We start from the raw sequence: 23,166 nt of genomic DNA, 5'->3' as shown, positions 1-23,166 counted from the left end.
TATATGTCAATTGTACCTCAATAAAAAAAGTTGCTTGTTTCAGAAGAATCAAATTAAAATGGGACATAGAGGGTACCAAAGTCAGGAGCATAGACAGCAAGGCAGAGAACAGTGACTGTTGATAGTATCTCTAGGGAGAAGAGAGAAATTCTAAAAATATACTGATAACAAACTAGTAAAAGAACTAGTATTATCACCAAAAATTTCAAATTCTTTACTGTAGGAGCAAATTGACATCCTTCAGTAGCACCTGGAAGTATCACTATTATAGCACAGTATAATAATTGATTATAAGGGTGAAATTAACTTATCAAGAAAGGGTTACCCATTTTCAAAATATGCTATTTGAGAAGTTATGAAAATATATAATTTCAGAATTAAATTTTTCAGAAGTGACTTATTTGTACAAAAAGTTTTAGCCTTTTGAAGAGTAAGCTGCAGTTATCTGGATTAATTCCCTTGTTGGGAATAATTCCTTCTGTCTTCATTTACTATTCATGTCTTATTTTATAATTACAGGGTATTCTACCACTAGTAATTGCTCTTCAAATGTGAGGATTTAACTGAATAAATAGAGTTTAAAGCCTACTCACTATTTGTAAAATCTTAATCTCTTTCTAGATTTGTTTCTTTTTCTATTATTTTCAACTTTTTGTAAGAGATGCTTTGATTTTTCTACATGTCCAGTAGTCCATGCTCTAGTGTTTAGAGTTGAATTAACTAAAATACATGAAAAGAGGGGGGGGGGAATGTAATCTCTTACAATTTTGTTAACTGGTCAGCTTCACAATCATACCAAATTAAGACTTGAGGTAACAGAACTCGAGCTATTCAATGTGATTTTTCTAGGGTAGCATGAGGTTAGAATAGTTGGAGACAGTATTAAGAATAAGTCATGTGGTGATATTGGTAGGTTTTTTTGTTTTTTGTTTTTTAATATGGTGTACTTAAAAAAATCGAGGGGGGAATTTTCATGGCAAAAAGTGTTACTGATTTGGGGAATTTTATATTCATATAGTTGGCTTTTTCACTTGAAGTTGTGTATTTGTGTATGAATTTTGTATGTATCATGTTTTATGACATTTTGTGGAGTGAATAAAGTAAAATTTTGAAATCATGTAATTATGTCAAGAGAGTTCGTGTCCTATTGTTGTCGATGTTGTTGTTTCTGTTTGGCTAAACTGAGGGGTAGATTGGGCCCAGGTGTGAAGAGTTTTTGGACTTGATAGACTTGAGTATACACCACTATCAAAGAATACTTAAGGAGAGTGACTTAATCAGATCTAAAGATGATTCTAAACTTGAGTGAGGTTAGGACCAAAGAAGGACTTTTGGTAGGAGATTCTCACAGCAGTTTAATCTGCAAATAAAATCCTGAACTAGAGTACTGACAATTGGAATGGAGTGCAAGGGATGGTTGTGTGATGAATTTTGGAGGTAGAATCCATAGGACAGTCCACATTAGTGTAGAAATTAAAGAATGTAGAGAGGTTAGGGAGTCAAGTTGGCTCTAGGGTTTCTAATTTAGGAAACTGATAGATTATGTTGCCATTAACTGAGCTAGAGAAGGAATAAGTTTTTGGCAGGTGGAGTCAGATAAAGATGATAAATAATTTAAGTTTTGGATATATTAAATTTTAGGTATCTTTGAGACTTGTAGGTGAAGATGCTCACTAGGCAGTTATAAATATGGTTGTGGGACACTGAAAAGAGGTTAGAACTGGAGAAAGATCTGGAATCCAGTTTTCTCTATCTCTACCACCATTATCTTGAGTTCAAGCTACTGTCATCTCTTACTGAGATTATTGCAAGTTTCCTATCTGGACTCTTCTAGTCTTAGTCTTCTCCATTCCATTCTCTGTGCTATAATCAGTGATTTTTCTAAAGGGCAGATCTGATTATATCATTTCTCATAAGTTATTTCTGTGACTTTATCTTTATGATGAAATCTATATTCCTTATTCTTTTAATTGATTTCTAAATTTAAGTTCTTTTCCCAACTTACCTCTCTAGCCTTGTGACTCTCCCCAACTCCCTCCTCCCCCCAAATAATTTTCTCATATTTTAAAAAAATATTTTATTTATTAGAGCGAGAATGAGCACACACGAGCGGGAGAGGGGGTAGAGGGAGAGAGATTCTCAAGCAGACTCCACGCTGAGCATGAAGCGTGGTGTGGGGTTTGATCTCACAATCCTGAGATCATGATCATGACCTGAGCCGAAATCAAGGGTCAAATGCTTAACTGACTGAGCCACTCAGGCGCCCCTAATTTTTTCAGACATACTGAATTACTTCTGGTTTCTGGCAGAAGGCTCTTTTTCCCCTCCAAGCCTTTGCACATATATTCCCTATTCCTGTAGTATTCTTGTCACACATTTGTTTAGCTCATTTCTACTTACCTTCAGTTCTTGGTAAGCCTTCATTGATTCATTATTATTTTTATTGAAAAAATTTTAACCTACAGAAAAGTCAAAAGAATAGTGGAGTGAACACACATACATGAGCCCCCCCCCACATTCCCTTTGCCAAATCTGAAAGCAGTCTGTAGATTTCATGACGCTTCACCCCTAAATACTTAATCATGCATCTCCCAATTACAGGGATTTCTCTTACACAATCACAATACTATTATGACACCTAAAAGTATCAACAATTACTCATTATTAAACATATAGTCCGTACTTAAATTTCCCCATTTGTCCCAACGTTTTTTATAGCTTTTTTCTTTCCACTAATGCAAGATTCAGTCAAGGTTCATGCATTGCATTTGGCTGGTATGCCTCTTTAGTCTCCCTCAATCTGGACTAGGGCCCAGTGCCTCCTTCTCTTCTTTGGTTTATCTTTTGAAAAGTTAGAGGCATTTGTGCTAGAGTATATTCCATATTTTGAATTAGTCTGTTTCTTCATGATTAGATTCTGGTTAGATATTTCTGGCAAAAATATCACACAGGTGATATATATTCCTACCACTTTATCACATCAGGAGGCACATAATGGCAGGCTGTCCCCCTGTTGGTGATTCCAGCTTTGATCACTTGGTAAGGGTGGGAACTGATAGATCTCTACTATTTAATAAATAATTGAAAGGGTGATGATTTATGACCATGTAAATATCCTTTTCCTAACAACCTTTTAAATCACCGGTTTTACCATCCATTACTGATCCTTGCTTGAATCAGTCATTGCATTTGAGGATTACAAATGGTGATTTTTCTTTTTCTTTTATGCCGTCTACATTTATTTTATTGGCTTTTGAGGGCAGTGAGGTCCGATTAGATAAAGACTGAATATAGGCAATTGAATTTGGAAATCAGGTCTTTCCTCACCTTTTCCAGAGCCAAGTGAGTGGTGAAGATGGAAGATATATTGCTAAGGAGATAGACCAAAGAGCAAGTAGAGGTTTGCCAGTGAAGGGGAGGCAAGAAGTAGCCGGAGGAGATAGAGTTGAGGGAAAGAACTTTAATTTAGCACTTGAACCTTTTTTTTTCGTGGACTGATGAGATTGAAGATAGGAGAGTCAGGGAATAATTAATAGAACAGGGTCCCAGATGAAGTGGGAAGAGGTGAGATCAAGAACAGTTGGTTGAAGAATTAACTCTGGACAAGGGTAGACACCTGTATTGTACTGCAGAAGTTAAGAGTTGTGAGGATTAGGTACGTTTGGATATGGAGGGAAGAAGTCCTATCTGAGGGCTTTTTTTTCCTTTGGTATGAAGTAAAAAGACAATTACTTCTTGAGGATGGGCTTGATGAAGATAAACTAGGGAACCTGAGGAGAGTGATGAAGGTTTGTTATAAAAACTGTGGGGATTGGGAAAGAGCAGTGTTTCAGGATAAATCAGTGAAAAGACTGCTGAGTAGGGCCTTATCTGAGATTAGCATTTATACATTTATATTTTTTTTAAATTAACATATAATGTATTACTTGTTTCAGGGGTACAGGTCTGTGATTCATCAGTCTTACACAGTTCACAGCACTCACCATAGCACATACCCTCCTCAATGTTCATCACCCAGCCACCGCATCCCTCCCACCCCCCTCCACTCCAGCAATCCTCAGTTTGTTTCCTGAGATTATGGTTTGTCTCCCTGTCTGGTTTCATCTTGTTTCATTTTCCCCTCCCTTCCCCTGTGATCCTCTGTCTTGTTTCTCAAGTTCCTCATATCAGTGAGATCATATGATACTTGTCTTTCTGTGATTGACTTATTTCGCTTAGCATAATACCCTCTAGTTCATCCACGTCATTGCAAATGGCAAGATTTCTTTTTCTTTTCTTTTTTTTTTATGGCTGCATAATATTCCATTGTGTGGCTCAGGTCATGATCATGATCTCAGGATTGTGAGATCAAACCCCACACCACGCTTCATGCTCAGCGTGGAGTCTGCTTGAGAATCTCTCTCCCTCTACCCCCTCCCCCGCTCGTGTGTGCTCATTCTCGCTCTAATAAATAAAATATATATATATACCACATCTTCTTTATCCATTCATCTGTTGATGGACATCTAGGCTCTTTCCATAGTTTGGCTGTTGTGGACATTGCTGCTATAAACATTGGGGTACATGTGCCCCTTCGGATCACTACATTTATACATTTATAATCTGATGTTCTATATAAATTTTCTCTGGTGTCCTGCAGCAAGGAACGAAGCAAAGATAGATTGGAGTTGGATGAAGGAGGAGAGAATTGAACATGCAAGGGAGACTGTTGAATTAATTGACAGGAGATAAATACAACTGGCATTTTTGTTCTTAGGAATATATTAATATATAGTTTCTTCTAGCACATATTTATAGGGTAAGTTATACAGATTTTATTTTAAATTTACTCTTTTTGTGTAGGCATTTTAGTATGTCTAATGGTTTACATATTTAAGACATACACAATACCAATTACTTTGAATGAATGATTATAGGATTTATTTGCTAATCTTTGGCTGAGACACCAAGATACTAACATTCTAATCTGATTCACTTTGACAAAAATTTCACTGGTAATACAGTCATATCAATGTCCTGAAAAGGAGTAAAATAAAGCATCTAAGTTATATTTGGTTTCCATTGAAAAAAAAATTTTTTTTTATCACAGTATGGTTTTATCATTCAATTCTAGGCCTGTGATCCTTAGTTAATTTCAGTGGCTGCCATATTATGGTGTGTTTTTTTTTGGTGTATTAAGTCTCTGAAAATGCTGGGGAAAAAAGACATTGCTTTTATTTTGAATAACATCTAAACTTAAAATATATATTGTTTTTTGTGGATATTTATGATTTTTATTCCAGATAAGGATGTTACACATGAAACATTTATTTTTATAGCCATATAAAAATATTTAAATTTAATATTACAGATAGTTATACTTTTTATCTTTCTAGCCAAGATTCTCTCTTATTGTTCCTTTTTGTCACTAGATGGAAAGTAAATGAGCAATGTCAGGAAGCACATGTATTCAGTGTCCTACAAGACACCAGGCCTTATAATGTCAAATGGGAATGTAAGGAAAAAGCAGACAACTTTGCTCTTTGTTCTGAGTTCGACTTTGTTATTTTCTGGGTTCACTTTAGCTTCTTCCATGCTCCTTTAATACCCAAAATGAGTAGACAAGTACTTATTTATGTGGCAGCCTTAATTTTGGAATTTCTTGAAAGCCCAGATCTTTATGTTTAAATTTTATCTTTATTATTGAGATCTTTGTGATAAATAATTTTTAAAAAATTTTAAGTACTTTAAAAAATTATGATTAAACTAGATTTTGTCAGGTGATGAATCTTATACTTAAATAGTGTAGAAGTATATTGTTATTTGTGTCCAGGTTGTATCAAAGAAGCCTATCTATAACATTTACCGGAAATTGGTTCTTAAAATTCCAAAAGTGTTGTGGCAAATACTTTTTAGAATGTGAGGTATTTGAGATATTTTAAATTACTATGATTGATACTACAGTACAATTTTTTTCTTGCATGTATTAGTAAATGAAGTTTGCTATTTTTTTGTTGCTTTAAAAAAAATAGCATTGAGTATTGATTTTTCTTTTTTTACTAAACTCAAACCCAAAATTGTATCACAAAATGCCACCTCTGTCCAGCTGTAGTGTAAAATATGTATGTTCACTAATAAGTTCATTCTAGTGTAAAATATATATGTTCACTAATAAGTTCATTAATTACTTTGGGGTGTCTGGGTGGCTCAGTCGGTTAAGTGTCTGACTTCAGCTCAGGTCATGATCTGTGGGTCTGGGATCCAGCCCCATGTTGCCCCCCCCCCCAATCACATGGGCACTGTGCAGGGGCCCCACTCATCAGGGAGTCTGCTTCTCCCTCTGCCCCTTCCTGTGCTCCTGTGTGTGCTCTGTTTCTCATATAAATAAATAAAATCTTAAAAAAATAAGTTCATTAATTACTTAGAATTCAGAACACATTTCCTGTTGAAAGTGTTAAAATGATGGCCCATAGTAGCTTATTTATTCTAAGTTGCAGTTCAGGAATTAACCCTTTGCTAAGAAAAATATAGTAAATTATACTGATGAAAACGTATGTTTTTCCTTAAGGAGCAGTTTTCTAGCAGTCCAGGTCTGATAAAATTCTTTGAACCTACAAGTGCCCTAAAAAATCAAGTCTTACTTGTCAAGGTTGTGAGTTCGAGCCTCACGTTGGGTGTAGAGATTACTTAAATAAATTAAAAAAACTTAAAAAAAGTCAAGTCTTAAAAAAATCTTACACAGTCAGATTATTATTGCTAACATTTTAATATAAGATGGACATAAATTATTTGTTAGTGTAAATAATTGTTATTGGGTCAGTAATTGATCTGATAAGGAGAAAAAGAAGACAGAAGAGAAGAAAGCACTGGGTGCCTGAAATGGATGAGAGGCAGTATAGTGAAATAATTTAGATTTTGGTGTTTTGGAGAGCAGTATGGTGTAGAGACAGAGGCATGGAATTTAAAATCAGAAGATCTGAGTGCAGATCCCATCTTCACAATTAGCTCAATGGTCTGAAACCAAATGACTCTTGGACCTGTTTCTTCATCCGCATAATGGGAATCATTGATTCATTCATTCACTGATTCATTCAGACATGTTTTTCTAGATTGTTAGACCAACAAAATAATCTGAATGAAAGCAAGCAATTATGAACCATATAGTGTTTAGGCAGCTATTAGTGATCCTTCCTTCCTTCCTTCCTTCCCTCCCTCCCTCCTTCCTTCCTCTTTCTTTTCTTTTCTTTCTTTCTTTTTCTTTCTTTCTTTTCTTTTCTTTTCTTTTCTTTCTTATTCTCTGTACTTCTCCCGTGCCATTCATCCTTCCTTCTTTCACTGATAACATGTTTTCACTCTTAATCTTAATGCTTTAGACCTTGGGTGGGATTGGACCCAAGTCCCAGCTGATTCCACTCCCTCCCCCCCTCTGCTCCCTGTAAGGGAATTAGGCAGAGAAGTAGGATGGAGTGCAACTTTTCTGTATCAGCTTGCTCATTTTCTCACTGTTGCCTGACAAAGTCCTGTCTTTCTCAAGGTGGGGCATTAGTGTAAGGTGCCTCATAGTCCCTGGGTGTGATGATTCTCTCTCTCTGCCTTCACTGCCATATCCCTGATCCCCATGTATATCTAACTCCCCTTCTCCCTCCATCTTCTCTCTCCAATACCTTTTCTTTTTCCTTTTTAATCTCACTCTTCCGTTGGTTTCTTGCTGTTTGCCTACAGATATGCTCAGGTCTCCCATGGCCTAAAAAATTCTTGCTCAATTCTTAGTCACTTTTCTTTCGCCACCAAAGAGATGTTGGTCTTTTTGCCTTTATTACTTCATTGCTTACTTAACATTTTGGGGTATGGCTTCTGCCCCAGCCACTGTCCTAATACTGTTCTAATTCAGTATCCTTACTGAAGTTAGTAACCTTGACCTCTTTCTCTGCATCATGTTGACACTACTGTTCACACACCCTTCCTGGACACTTCTCCCTTGCTTCTATAAGGATGGTATTTCTGATTTCTTTCTCCTTTCCTTGTAAATGTATTTGCCTTACCCCTTTCTCTAAGCTCTCATTAGCCCTCTTTTTTTTCCTGCACTTTTTCTTTGTAATATTATCTTCCTATGACTAGAAGTATTTTCTTTTATTCCTATAATGTAATTGAACTGGGAATAGCAGTGGAAAATTCAGGGAGGCAGGATTCTGTACATATAGGAAGGAATTTTTTTCCTAAAGCAATTATGGTATTTTACAGTAATAATCTGCTTTTGAAGTAGTCAGTTCTCCACTGTTAAAAGTTTTCAAATGGAGGCAAAAAAGACCCCTTGTAGAAAAGATTCATAAAGTAGGTAGAAAGTTGAGCCAGATGATCTTTTAAAGTCCCCCTCCAACTCAGAGATTGTAATTTTTATTTCATCCACTCTACTCCCATGGATTCAATTTTGACCTTTATCCAGATGTTTTCTAAATCATTTCTAGCCTCTTTGCCTTCCTTCCCTCCTCCTTCCTCTCTTGCATAATATTTGTCATTAAACTTGCTTCTGTTCTAGACCACGTGTTTTCTAGTTTCAACATCATTTTCTAATATTTTTTCTCTCCTTTTACTAGTATGGCTTTGAGGACCACTGTTCTATTCTTTGGCGACTTTTCTGATAGTTAATTATATCTGCCCATGTAAGTTTGTTGCCTCCTCTCCCCACAAACTAGGGGCACTCAAGCAAAGGACACCAATAGAGGAGGCTCAGGAACCTAAAGTTTAAAATTGATTTTAAAACTTTGTATGGCATAGTCCAAATGTTAATACTTAAGATATTTATAATAATAAATAGTAGTAGTTGCAGTTTTTTATCGAATGTCTCCTATGTGCCAATTATTGTGCCATGAGTTTACATAGGTTATGTAAGTTATATTTCATTTAAGTTTTACAACATTCCTGTGAGAAAGATACTGTTGTTCTCCCATTTACAAATGAGGAGATAGGAAGGTAAGAAAGTTGTCAAGGTCACACAACTAATAAATAATAGATATCTAACTCACTTTATGGCCAGTTTTCTTAAGTATATTATATACACTGTATTACAAGAATGTAGAGAATCTAGAATATAATTTTAGAAAGGTAATGTACAAACAAGATAATGTATTTTTGACTTTGTATGTTTTTGTTTTGAATGTACATGAACTTACATAAGACATTGTTAGTGGCTTATTTGTGCTTATTACCTCTTTATCCATGATATTCATTCCCTTGTCATTCATTCATTGAACTTTCAGGCCTTTTACTGATTGCTTAGACTCTGTTAAGTGTAGTATAGGAAGGTGAATGAAACAAGTATAAGTTTTCAGTATAGTGGGGGAGACAGAAAATTAACAGGTACATAATCAATTATAATTTGAGCAAGTACTATAAAGATCACAAACTGTAATGCCAGTGATAGAGAATCAGGGTGTGTGTGTTGGATGGGGGGAAGGGAAGGGAGAGGATATGCTTAGATACGGTGGTCAGGAAAGGCTTGTAATGCCACTAAGCAGATAATTAATGTTTTGTTGTATACCTTTTAATACATTATGTGTATGTATGGGGAGCTATATAAAGTTTTTATATCAAATTGGATTTTACTATATATTCTGTTTTGTAATCTCATAATTGAGTCTCTTGAAAGTATAGCCATTGTCTTTTAATTTCCCTACCTATTCCACTCCAACTTCTTTTTTTTTTTCCTTTCAAGATTTTATTTAAATTCAAGTAAGTTCACATATAGTGTAGTATTAGTTTCAGAGATACAACTTAGTGATTCATCAGTTGCATGTAACACCCAGTGCTCATTACATCAAGTGCCCTCCTTAATGCCCATCACCCAATTACCCCATCCCCCATTCACCTCCCCTCCAGCAACCCTCAGTTTGTCCCTATATTTAAGAGTGTCTTATGGTTTGCCTCCCTCTCTGTCTTTATCTTATTTTAGTTATCCTTCCCTTCCCCTTTGTTCATCTGTTTGTTTCTTAAATTCCACATATGAGTGAAATCATATGGTATTTGTCTTTCTCTGACTGACTTATTTTGCCTAACATAATACTTTCTAGTTCTGGCCATGTCGTTGCAAATGGCAAGGTTTTATTCTTTTTGATGGCTGAGTAGTATTCCATTGTATATATATATATATATTTATATATATATACACCACATCTTCTTTATCCATTCATTAGTTGTTGGACACTTGGGCTCTTCCCATGTTTGCTGCTATAAACATTGGGGTGCATGTGCCCCTTCTAATCACTATTTTTGTATCCTTTGGATAAATACCTAGTACTGCAATTGCTGGGTCATAGGGTAGTTCTATTTTTAACTTTTTGTAGGAACCTCTTCCAGGGTGGCTGTACCAGTTTGCATTCCCACTAACAGAGTAGGAGGGTTCCCCTTTCTCCACATCCTTGCCAACATCTGTCGTTTCCTGAGTTGTTAATTTTAGCCATTCTGACCAGTGTGAGGTGGTATCTCATTGTGGTTTTGATTTGTATTTCCCTGATGACAAGTGATGTTGAGCACTTTTTCATGTGTTTGTTAGCCATTTGTATGTCTTGTTTGAAGAAATGTCTGTTTATGTCTTCTGCCCATTTCTTAACTGGATTCTTTATTTTTGGGATGTTGAATTTGATAAGTTCTTTATAGATTTTGGATACTAGCCCTTTATCTGATAAGACATTTGTAGATATCTTCTCCCATTCAGTAGGTAGACTTTTACTTTTGTTGACTGTTTCCATTGCTGTGCAGAAGCTTTTTGTTTTGATGAAGTCCCAATAGTTCATTTTTGCTTTTGTTTCCCTTGCCCTTTAGAGGCATTTCTAGCGAGAAGTTGCAGCGGCCAAGGTTGAAGAGGTTGCTGCCTGTGTTCTCCTCTAGGGTTTTGATGGATTCCTATCTCACATTTAGGTCCTTCATTTTGTATTTATTTTTGTATATGGTGTAAGAAATTGGTGTTTCTTCTGCATGTTGCTGTCCACTTTTTCCAACACCATTTATTGAAAAGACTGCCGTTTTTCTATTTGATATTCTTTCCTGCTTTGTCAAAGATTAGTTGATCATACAGTTGTGGGTTCCACTCCAACATTTGCAGTCTGGCATCCACCCCCACTGTTGGACTTCACATTGTTTCTGATGTGACTGGTCAACTGCCTAGTTGCCAAACCTAAATGATGTTTTTTTTTTTTTTCCTTTTATTTGTGAATTCTGAATTGGTATTTCTCTCACCTTCTTGTTATGTTCCTTCTTTATCACAAGCTTTTCTTTATATCTTTCTTTTTCTTTTTCTTGTTCTTTTTAAAGATTGTATTTATTTTTAGAGAGAGAAAGAGCATGAGTAGGGGGAGGGGCAGAGGCAAAGGGAGAAAGAGAATGCTAAGCAGACTCCGTGCACGAGCATGGAGCCCAACATGGGTCTTGATCCCACAACCCTGAGACCATGACCCCAGCGAAAATCAACAGTCAGACGCCTAACTGACTGAGCTGCCCAGGTGCCCTGCCCCTCCTTTTTAAGGATTTATTTATTTATTTAGAGAGAGAGAGAGAGAGAGAGAAAACAGGCACGCTCATGCGCACAGTGGTGGTGGGGAGGGGGCAAAGGGAGAAGGAGAGAAGCAGAACCTATGACCTAAAAAGAAATGAGATCATGACCTAAGCCAAAATCAAGGGTCAGATGCTTAACTGACTGAGCCACCTAGGGAACCCTATATCTTTCTTTTATTTCTTCAGAAATGTTCAAGTCCTCTTAGTTTCTGTACTTGGCCCTCTGTACTGATAATCTCCTAGAGTGACAGATTAAAGTCTATAATGACTCACCAGTCTTGTGGATCAAGTCCAAAGTCCTTTGTTAGGTTTCACCCAGTTTAAGGATTATTCTTTTCTTTTAGCTAAGGAAAAAAAGAAATGAACCTTTATTAATACTTATTTTAAGAATTGATACTAGCACCTTAGATCAGTCCATATGTTCATTTATCAGATGATCATCTTTATTTTCACTTGGTGGTTCTCACCTGGGGTGATTTTATCCTCTCCCCTCTTTTCTCCCATTCCAGCATGTTTGGCTTTGTCTGGATACATTTTTGGTTGTCATAACTATGCGTGGGGGGGAGGAGAAGAGGATGCTATTGGCATCAAGTGGATAGAGGCCAGGGATACATCTAAAGATCCTACAATGTATGGGGGGAGAACAACCAATAACAATTATTCAGCTCAAACTGGCAGTGGTGCCATGGTGGAGAAATCCTGCTTTAACTGGATTTTAGCATTTCCTTTAATTATGAATGTAGGTAATCCTTCACAGGGGTGTTAGCACTACCTGTGACTTTGTTACCAGTAGAAATTTCAAATATTTTCATGTCACGTTAATTTGTTGCAGGTACCTTGAAATATTTATGTTCATTTATTGCTTAGAAATTAAGATTTGCATTAACTGAGAAGCAAAAAGTTACTGTATTGCATTTTAAAAAGTTTAAGTACAGTTGTCCATTGTAATCTCTAATGTATTTTATGCATTATAAACATTATTCTGGGAAGGGGTCCATAGACTTCACCAGATTGCCAAGGAATCCACAGGACAAAAAAGCTTAACCCTGGTCTAGAGGCTTAATTAGAGTGGTTTAAGCATTTTTGGTGAGAATGCTTCATAGGTGATGGCGTTTATTTTATATCATCATTTCATGAATCACATAATATTAAGTTGTCATACTGTTGTCAGTGATGCCAAGTTTTGATGACTTAGTTAAGGTACTGACAGCCAGATTTTTAAGATATATTTTCCCCTTTGCATTGCTAAGTAATCTGTGGGGGTCACTTTGGCACCAGGTGAGTTTTCTCTTTCTGAACAACCTTTCACCTAATAACTTTAGCATACATCAATGATTTTTGCCTGAATTGGTTTTTACATTGGGGTTACAAAATGGTGATTTTCTAATTGAATCATTCCTTCTACATTTATTACTGGCTTTCTTTTGTAAAGAAGACATTTCCTTTCTTTATCCCACTCCACCCCCTTTTCCCCATCTCTTTCTTTCTTTTTTTTTTTTTTAAAGATTTTTTATTTATTTATTTGACAGAGAGAGAGACAGCGAGAGCAGGAACACAAGCAGGGGGAGTGGGAGAGCAAGAAGCAGGCTTCCTGCCGAGCAGGGAGCCCGATGTGGGACTCGATCCCAGGACCCTGGGATCATGACCTGAGCCGAAGGCAGACGCTTAACGACTGAGCCACCCAGGCGCCCTCCTCATCTCTTTCTCTTCCCCTACGTGTCACTCCATATTTGCCAATTTTTATTTATCTAGTAGATTACGCTCAAGTAGGTTGCTTTTTTTTTTTTTGAGTGCTCAAATTGTCCCCCATGTGGCCAGTGAGAACCCCTTTAACTTGATCCTTTGTCCTTTTTTACAAATCCTTCTTAGAAGCTTTTAACCTAACTTTTAACATAAAAAGATATTTTTAGCTAGGAGAAAGACAGTCACATGCTTCTGATTTTACTCATCCTTGGAAATTCTTTTGTAATGAATGTGTTTCTTTCCTTATCATCCCATACCCCTGCATGCTCTTATCTATTCACTTAAGGATTATCAGTAGCTGTCTAACTAACATCTCTCTTCTGATCTGTTCTACACACCACCCATTTCATTCATCTTTAAAGTATTTATTATATACTGTCTGTGTGCCAGGAATTGCATTAGGAACATAGAATACACAGGAAAATGGAAACATAAGGAAGTTCATAGTCTATTAATAGAGAAGACCTACATAAAGACCAAAATTTCAGTATGATTATTGCAAAATAGAAATACATAGAGGCGCCTGGGTGGCTCCGTCGGTTAAGCGTTTGCCTTCAGCTCATGGGCTCAAGTCATGATCGCAGGGTCTGGGACTGAGCCCCATGTCATTGGGCTTCCTGCTCAGTAGGGAGTCTGCTTCTCCTCTCCCTCTGCCCCCCCCCCGCCCACCGGCTTGTGCTAGCATGAGTGCTATCTCTCTCTCTCTCACTCTCTCATAAATAAATAAAATCTTTAAAAAAAATACATAAAGGGTAACTAAGTGTGAGAAACCAGAGAAGGCTTCAAGAGAAGATAATAGTTGAGTATGGTATTGTTACAATCATGAAAAGATTATTATGTGAAGAATGGTAGAGCGACTTATAGATTCTTATCGTAGGTGATTACTGATTACATTCCAAATTTGTTTCTAGATGTAGTTACAAGTGGAAGTATTAAAAATCAGAGGTTACCTGCATTTAGTGCTTAGAGCTTTCCTTTTCCCTTATTCTGTGTTTTTTGTTTTTATTTTTGCTAATTTTTTTTTTTTTCTGGGTAGACGAACTATTCTTAGGTTACACTGAAACTTTCTTGCTAGGATGCTTCATCATTTCTGTTCTTTAGCTTTTCAATGAAAGATTATTTTTTTGATGAAATTGTTTGGTTTGGAGGCCATGGGAATTTGCCGTATTTGTTTATGCATCCATGCCTTATAAATAAATCCATAATGTTTTATTACCAGTGATTGCACATACCAAGTATCTGCACCGTACTTATGTGGTCATAAATACAAAGTTTGGTTCTTACTGTCGGGAAATCTTAGTAAACTTAGGATGGTTGAAGGAAATGGAGAGTCAAATGGTTTAAAATTGGGACTCACCTATATAGGCAGTCCCCTAATTTTACATAATCTCTTTATAGCTAGAGATTTTCCCTCTTTTCATAAGAATTAGGAGAGGTATAGGAAAAAAAAAATCAGCATATATTCCTAATTCACATTCTTTAAGGAATAAATAAGGTGACCTCCCCCCGCCCCCCAGAAAGTGAAATAATTTATAGGAGTCTAGAAATGTTTTTATTTAAGTCCCCATCTCCTCAAGTATTTCTGGCTTCCTGAGATGGCACTTGGGATTTCTTCTTGCTGACATGATGGTAAAAATAAATTGAAATAGTAGTGTACTATTGTTGGAATCAATATTTAATTTATCTGACATCAAGCAGTGGGCGTTCAACATAAATAGATTTTCCAAATATTTGTAGCTTCCCTCTTTAAAATGTCAAAATGTTTTTAGTTTAGCCATTTTATTTGATAAAATTAATACAAAAGTTAAATAGATTTAATGTTAAATTTAGAATTGTCCTTACTTAACATTTACTATACAGGATTATGTATTATATAGTATTTCCTATCCTTTAGATATTTTTTCTCTTTCAAATATATGATGCTTTTATACAGAAACAACCATACACTTAATGTGAATGGATGTAAATGCAACAGGCCAGTGATGCCTTGCAAACCAAGGCCCTGACTAATTCATTTGGCCATACTCTGTGTGTGTGTGTATGTAAATAAAAGATGATTTGTTAGTACTTCCCAATGCAAACATTTTACTCTAGCCATGTCAGTTTCCACAACGTCTTATGATTATTCCATGTCCCTTAACCTTTTTGTATGGTATTGTTTGCTTTCTGTTCAGGGACCTTGAGGAAGTTATTTATCTTTGTGCATTTTCTTAACAGCTTGTTTCTTATGGTCTCAGTGAGTGGTGTAATTGGATGTGTTTCCTTTGCATTAGGAGGACTGTGACAGATATTCAAAGAAGTCTGGGAAATGTAAGTTTTAGCTTTGTGCTAAACTAGAGGCAGTTAGAGTAGATGAACTTTTTGTCACCGTTCTTAGCCTTACGTCTCCTCTCTTTATTTCTTACTCTTATTGCATTCACCAGAATTCCTTACGAGGCTTTTTTTTCTTCTTCTTTTTTTAATTGGTTAAAACACATGTGTCTTTGTAAGCCACCTAGTCTTTCAGGGCCTTGCATTTAGACTAGGTGATCTCTAAGTTCCCTTTCAGCCATAAACTTCTGTTTATGTTTATTTATATTTATTCCTTTGTTGAAAAATGTTTATTGAATACCTGCTATTTGATAGATATACTCTGCAGCATAATATTATCTACCCTCCAATAATAGGATAATACATGTTCTTCAGTATCCAGGTTATGTACTGCTTCATTTGTAAAGTTTTACCTGACACTGTAGCCTATATTATGTTGTTTTGCCCCACAAATTCTTTCAGGACTTATTAAAAAATGTAGACATAGGTTAACTTGTGTTTTCCTTAGTGTTTGGATTGTTTTGATTACTTAATGTAATTGTAGGCACCTTGAAGAATCCTGCTTTTTTTATAATCATTTAATATAGTGACAGTCCACATAGTAATAATAATCATAATGATAACTAACATTTATGAACACTAACTTTGAGATGAGCATTGTTTTAAATGCTTTACATATATCCCTTCCATTTAATCTTACAAAATGTTTATGAAATGGGATCTCTTCTCCATTTTTACAGATGAGGTAAGGCACACAAAGGTGAAGTAAATTTCCTTAAGATTATACTGCGGGTAAGTGAAGAACCCAGGCAGTCAGACTTCAAAAGCCCATTCACTTATCCATTTTGCTATAATGCATAATTACTGTATATTTGTTGAATGAATAGATGTTTTCATCTTTAATATATATTGGTTACAGCTTTGGTATCTATTTCCACTTTGGATAAAAGACTAAGGATATTTCACTTGGGGGAGAATACTTTTCAAACAAGGACAAATAACTTTCTTAGTAAACTAAATATTATGAGTGACTCTTACAGTTAATAGTGAGTATTCAAATTGTGTACTTATACCTTGAGGGATTTTGGATAAGGTGTCTTTTTCAAAGGAAGTTTGAGGCATACATAATACTTATAGATGAATTTTGATTTGTGTTAAATGCTTGATTATTACTTGTTACTTGTTTTCAGTTGAGTGGTGATTTTATGCAATGGCTTCAAGCCACAGTTCTTCACCAGTGCCTCAAGGAAGCAGCAGTGATGTTTTCTTTAAAAAAGAGGTAGACCCAACAAAACACATTCGACCTGTGCAGTCACTGCCAGATGTATGTCCCAAGGAACCCACAGGTAATGCCTTTGTTGTTGAGGATTTTTACTGAGGATTTGTATTATCTTTAAATGAGTAGTCAGATTCCATATACATTTGACCCTTGAACAACATGGGTTTGAACTGCATGGGCCCACTTATATGCAGCTATTTTTTTTTTAAATAAATACAGTACTATAAATGTATTTTCTCTTCCTTATGGTTTTCTTAGTAACATTTTCTTTCCTCTAGCTTACTTTCATGTAAGAATGCAGTATATAATATATATAACATACAGAATATGTGTTAATTGACTAAGTTTTTGGAAGGGCTTCTCGTCAATAGTAGGCTATCAGTAACGTTTGGGGAGAGTTTAAATATGTGGATTTTTGACTTCACAGAGAGGGGAGGGTCTGTGTCTCAAACCCTTCCGTTTTTCAAGGGTCAGCTGTATCTGAAAGAGTAAATTTTACAGTGTTAAACTAAAGAGGTAATTTGGAAGTAAGTTGATTAGGAAATTGAAATATAGTTCTTTTCATGCATTTCCATAGAAGAAGTTACTTGCTAAACTGAAAAAAAAAAGTTTTGAAAATGAAACTACTGATTTAAAGCTTTTTAGTTAGACACAGTATAGTAAAGCCTCATTATTTATGAATTCCATGTTTGCAAATTTGTCTACTCCCTAAAACTTATTTGTAACTCCAAAATCAATACTTCTGGTACTTTTGTGGTCATTTGCAGCCATATGCAGAGGAATGAAAAATTTGAATTGCCTAATGCACATGTCCCTAGCTAAGGTTGAACAAGACAATGCTCTGCCTTCTTGTTTTAGCTCTCATGCTCTAAACAAGTGTCCTTTCTGTGGTCTATTTAGTGCCACATTTTTTGCATTTTTGAGATTTTTATTGGTGATATTGCTGTTTAAAATGTCTCCGAAATGTAGTGCTGGAGAGCTTTCTAGTGTTTCTAAGTACAAAAAGACTGCAATGTATGTGTCTTATGAAGAAAATTCATTCAGGTATGAGTTACGAGTTATAGTGGTATAAGCCATGAGTTCAGTGTTAATGAATGAACAGTATATATTTAATAAGGTGTCTTTAAACAGAAACATACACAAAATAAGATTATGTATTGGTTGGTTGATGAAAATGTTGTGACCAGGGGCTTGAAGGTACCTAACCCTGTATTTCCCCTAGGAACAGTGGTTCAGTATTTGCTAATTGTTGCAGTGACTTTATAGAACAAAACTACCATGAATAACAAGAATGACTATATATTTTTCTTTCCTCTATGGTTGATGCCACAGCAGCATTTCTGTCATCTGTTTATAAGCCAAACAAAGGGTATTAGAACCTGGCATGTCTGCCTTAATACAAGAGAAAAAAGGTATTTGTGAAAAATCTGGAGTATTAAAGGATAGAAGATATACAATAGAAAGGAAGAAGAATTTTGCTGTTGAAAAAGGAAAGAGAAATTGTACATTAAGGAAAGGAATTAATGAAAGACTTTCTTTACCATCCACCCCACACTGCAACTATAACTCTCAAATTTTGCATATTGCATATTCTTTATTTTATTTATGTTTTTCCTTCCCTTGGCAATTGATGCTGAAAGCTGAAGGTTATTAATCAGATTGATTTTCGTTAAAATGTTTGTACAGAAGAGTTGTTTCTACTCTGTATAGAGTAAAACTAAGCATTTTTCTAGGATGTACTTTCAAATGTAGAACTTAGTCTACAGAGTTCTCTTGTTTACTTTTTGCAGGTGATTCAAATAGTTTATGTGTTGCCCCATCTCTAGTTACAGATCAACATAGATGGACTATATATCATTCCAAAGTAAACCTTCCAGCAGCATTAAATGATCCTAGATTAGCAAAAAGAGAATCTGACTTCTTCACAAAAACATGGGGATTGGACTTTGTGGACACTGAAGTCATACCTTCATTCTACCTCCCACAGATCAGCAAGGAACATTTTACAGTTTATCAACAGGAAATCTCTCAGGTAATACCTAATCAAAAGGAATAGAAAGATCTTTAGTTTGATTTATTGTAGATTTTTGACCAATAGTCTTTGATGAGGCTATAGTATTCTTTTCTGTCTATATACATGCTACTGTCCTGGGTTGTATTTAATTCATTTCTTAGATATATGTAAATATATTTCTCTTACTATAGTGATTTTTTGGAATTGCACTTTACTAGTAGTGCTAAGATTCCTCATGAAATCCACCCTACCTACCAAGGAGAAAATTGTTTTTTTTAGGCCAATAAAACCCAGATGGTTTGTGAGGTTTAAGAAATGAGCAGAGTAGAACTGTTTCTGTGTCTCTCATTTACCACAGAAAATTTATAGAGCATGCTAGCTTTAGTAGATAGTCTTAATATCTTTAGATGTAATATTTTGCTCTAAACTCAGTTCTGAGCAAGAACTGAATGTATTGCTTAGTTTAAGAAGGCTTGTTATTGATTTTTAGTGAGTATTATCAATATAATTTTGGTTACCATTTTGGTCCTTAAAAAACTCATTTTTAAAGGGGATATTAAAATTTTTTTCTTTACTGAGGTGTAATTGACATATAATTTCAGGTGTACAACATAATTATTTGATATTTATATATATATTGCAAAATGATCACCATAATAAGGCTAGTTAACATCCATCACCATACATACTTAACAAGAATTTTTTTCTTCCTGTGATGAGGATTTTTAAAATCTATTCTCGCAACTTTCAAATATTCAATACAGTATTATTAACTATAGTGACCATGCTTTATATTACATCTGGAAGTTTGTATAGGGGATAATTATTTATGTTTTTATAATATCCCTTTTTATACTTTTTTCATTAGCAAACCTAATTTGCATTTAGCTAACTTTGTTTCACTTGATTACTTTGTTCTTTTATGATTTGGAAATAGGCTAAATATGGTTATATTATTGGCATTGGTACTATGCAGTATTTGGTTCATTTTTAGTATGACCTAATATTTTTGTACAGAACCTGTAAATATTATTTACTTTTATATAATGTATATTGTTATATGCTGTCTAGAGTTTTTGTGTTCTGTTTTCAGTAATCACATCTGTCTGAATGTTTAGGTAAATGAGCTTTAGTATGCTTTCTTTTTGTAATCTTATGCCTCAGAACCTACAATTTGGCTTTTCCATTTATCCATTTATTGATCAAATATTTATTGAATGCCTTCCATGTGCCAGGCACTGTTCAAAACACTAGGGATAAAAGAGAGACCAAAATATACCAATTCCCTCCATTATAAAGCTTATATTTCTAACAAGGGTTATAAGCAATAAACCCTAAAGCAACCACTAAAATAACAATTACAGCTAAAAAGCCAACAGAAGAGATAACATGAAATAAAAAAAAATTCTCAATCTAAACAAAGATAGAAAAGGGATAAAAAAGGAGCAAAGAATAGATGAGACCAAAAAATAAACATCAGGATGATAGACTTAAACCTAACCGTATTAGTACATTAAATGTAAATGTTTAAGCACCCCAATTACAAGTTAGAGATTGTGAGATTGGATGAAGAAGCAAGGCCCAGCTGTATGCTGTCTATAAGACATGCACTTTAAATACAGAGACACAAAACACTTAAAAGAATGGAAAAAGATACACCAGGCTGACACCAGTCAAAAGAAAGCTGGAATGACTATATTAGTATCAAAGTAGATTTCAGAGCAAAAACTGTTACTAAAGAAGTTTATTTTTATAATGATAAAAGTGTTAAGTTAATCAAGAAGATTAGTATTTCTAAACATTTATGTCTGTAAAAACAGAGCTTCAAAATGCATGAAGCAAAAACTGGGAACTTTATGGAGGAAATAAATGAATTCACAATTATGGTTGGAGATTTCAATACTTGTCTCTCAATAAACAATAGAACAAGCAAATAGAAAACCAGTGAATATATGGTAGACTTAAACAGCACTGTCAGTTAACCCAACTTAACTTGAAAGAACACATTGAAAGAACATTCCACCCAACACAGAAGAATACATTTTTTTGTGAAGTGCTCATGGAACATTTATCAAGCTAGACTACAACCTGGGCCATAAAACAAATGTTCAATACATTTAAAAGGCTTCAAGTCATACAAAGTATATTTTCTGACCACAATAGAATTAAATTAGAAATTATTAACAGCAGGGTGCCTGGGTGGCTCAGTCGTTAAGCGTCTGCCTTCAGCTCGGGTCATGATTCCAGGGTCCTGGGGTCGAGTCCCGCATCGGGCTCCCTGCTCGGTGGGAAGCCTGCTTCTCCCTCTCCCACTCCCCCTGCTTGTGTTCCTGCTCTCGCTCTCTCTCTCTCTGTCAAATAAATAAATAAAATCTAAAAAAAAAAAAAAAAGAAATTATTGACAGCAAAGTGTGTGGGAAATCCGCAAATATTTGGAAACCAAAATTTATACTTCTAAATAAAATGTGGGTCAAGGAGGAAAAGGAGAGGCACCTGGATGGCTCAGTCAGTTAAGTGTCTGACTCTTAATCTCAGCTCAGGTCTTGATCATGAGTTCAAGCCCCACTTTGAGCTCCAAAAAAAAAAAGAGGAAAAGGAAATTAGAACCATTGACGCTTGAACAACGTGGGTTTGAACCACACAGATCTACTTATATGCAGATTTTTTTCAATAAATACAGTTATAGTACTGCAAATGTATTTTCTCTTCCTTATGATTTCCTTAATATTATTTTCTTTTCTCTAGCTTACTTTAAGAATATAGTATGTAATATTATAATATACAAAATATGTGTTAATTAATTGTTTATTTTACTGTTCAGGCTTCCATTCCACAGTAGGCCATTAGTAGTTAAGTGTTTGGGGAGTCAAAAGTTATTGGATTTTTGATTATGGGGTATTGGTGTCTCCCTAACCCCCACGTTTGAACTAAATGGAAATGCAAACACGACACATTGGGATTTATGGCATGCTGCTCAAGCAGTACTTAGGGAATAATTTATAGCAGTAAATGCATATATTAGAAAAGAAGAATAGTTTCAAATCAGTGACCTCAACTTTCACCTTAAAAAGCTACAAAAAGAACAAATTTAAAACAAAATAAACAGAAGAAAGAAACATCAAAGTCAAAATCAGTGAAATAGAAAATAGAGAAACAGTAGAGAAAAATCAGTGAAACCTAAAAGTGATTCTTTTCGAAGATCAATAAAATGGACAAATTGTTAGCAATACTGATTCAGGAAGAAAAAAGACATAATCACCAATAATAAGAATGAGAGTGATGCCATCACTACAGATTCTATAGAAATTAAAAGACTAATAGTGAAATATTATGAACAACTTTATGCCAATAAATTCGGCAAGTTAGATGAACTGACGAATTCCTTGAATGACACAAATTACCAAATCTCTCTCAGGAAGAAATAGATAATTTGAATAGCCTTTTAGTTATTAAAGAAATTGATGTTAAACAGCTTTCCAAGAAGAAAACTCAGGTCCACATGGCATCACTATTGATTTCTACCAAATATTTAAGGAAAAAACAATAGCATGTCTACACATATTCTTTCAATTGTTAAGGATGTGAAGGATGGGGCCAGTACTAGGATGAGGCCGATGAGGTGCCCAAGGTGTAAAATGTGAAGGGCACCAGGATCTAAGAATAGGTGCCGTCTTAAATATTGTGGCTGCTTGCTTGCCTTACCCCATTGTCAGCCCTGGTGGCGAACTAGAACTCTCATACACTGTTGGGAATTTAAAGTGGTACAGCCTTTTTGGAAAACAGTTTAGTGGTTTCTTAAAAAGTTAAAAATACTTAAAATACTTCTGGTTCAGCATGTAGGGAACCTGGAAGCTTCTACTCTTCGAAAGAAAAAATCTGAACAAACAAAATCAACAACTTAGAAGCTTTTTGAAGGTCACAGCACAGGGGCACAAACTCACTAAAAGACAACAACCTAATCACAGGTCTGTGGAATGATTCCCCTCCTCCCACATTTTACCACCATATAAATAGGGCACCTGTATAATAATAAGGGAATACAACTGTGAAAAAACTGCATGTCTCAGACTTTATTTAAGAAGTTTGTAAAGACAGCAAAAGAGACAAAAACAAGGACACCAGAGGAAATTTTAGCCTCTTAACACCTACAGCTACAACAAACAATAAATACAGTCTAATGCCTAGCCAGATAAATATAAAACCTCACACTAAATACCTGTTTACCTCAGTTCCTTTTATCCAGTACATCATATCTGGCATGGAACAAGAAAAGGCACAATAAATACTAAAAACA

At 35.2% G+C, this 23,166-nt stretch overlaps 1 protein-coding gene across 5 annotated transcripts in view; it reads left to right on the top strand.

Moving 5' to 3' along the window:
• Positions 1 to 23,166, top strand: part of VPS54 (VPS54 subunit of GARP complex) — an 85,528-nt gene that overhangs the window by 4,436 nt on the left and 57,926 nt on the right. For 2 of the 5 annotated variants that reach the window (XR_014149310.1, XM_081833593.1), the window contains exons 2-4: positions 15,487 to 15,579; positions 16,770 to 16,925; positions 18,685 to 18,890. Coding sequence is in view for 4 of the 5 variants with exons in the window: in XM_081833593.1 (XP_081689719.1) it covers positions 16,790 to 16,925; positions 18,685 to 18,890 (342 nt within the window). In the remaining variant the exon portion in view is untranslated. Of the gene's footprint in view, positions 1 to 14,848; positions 15,580 to 16,769; positions 16,926 to 18,684; positions 18,891 to 23,166 lie in introns of those variants that run through there. The other 3 variants (XM_081833596.1, XM_081833594.1, XM_081833597.1) reach the window with 3 other exon arrangements.

The sequence above is a fragment of the Leptonychotes weddellii genome, chromosome 10 (assembly GCF_054177405.1).
Source record: "Leptonychotes weddellii isolate Sample4059 chromosome 10, ASM5417740v2, whole genome shotgun sequence".
Taxonomy (NCBI): Eukaryota; Metazoa; Chordata; class Mammalia; order Carnivora; family Phocidae; genus Leptonychotes; species Leptonychotes weddellii.
This window is presented reverse-complemented; position numbering and strand designations above follow the sequence as displayed.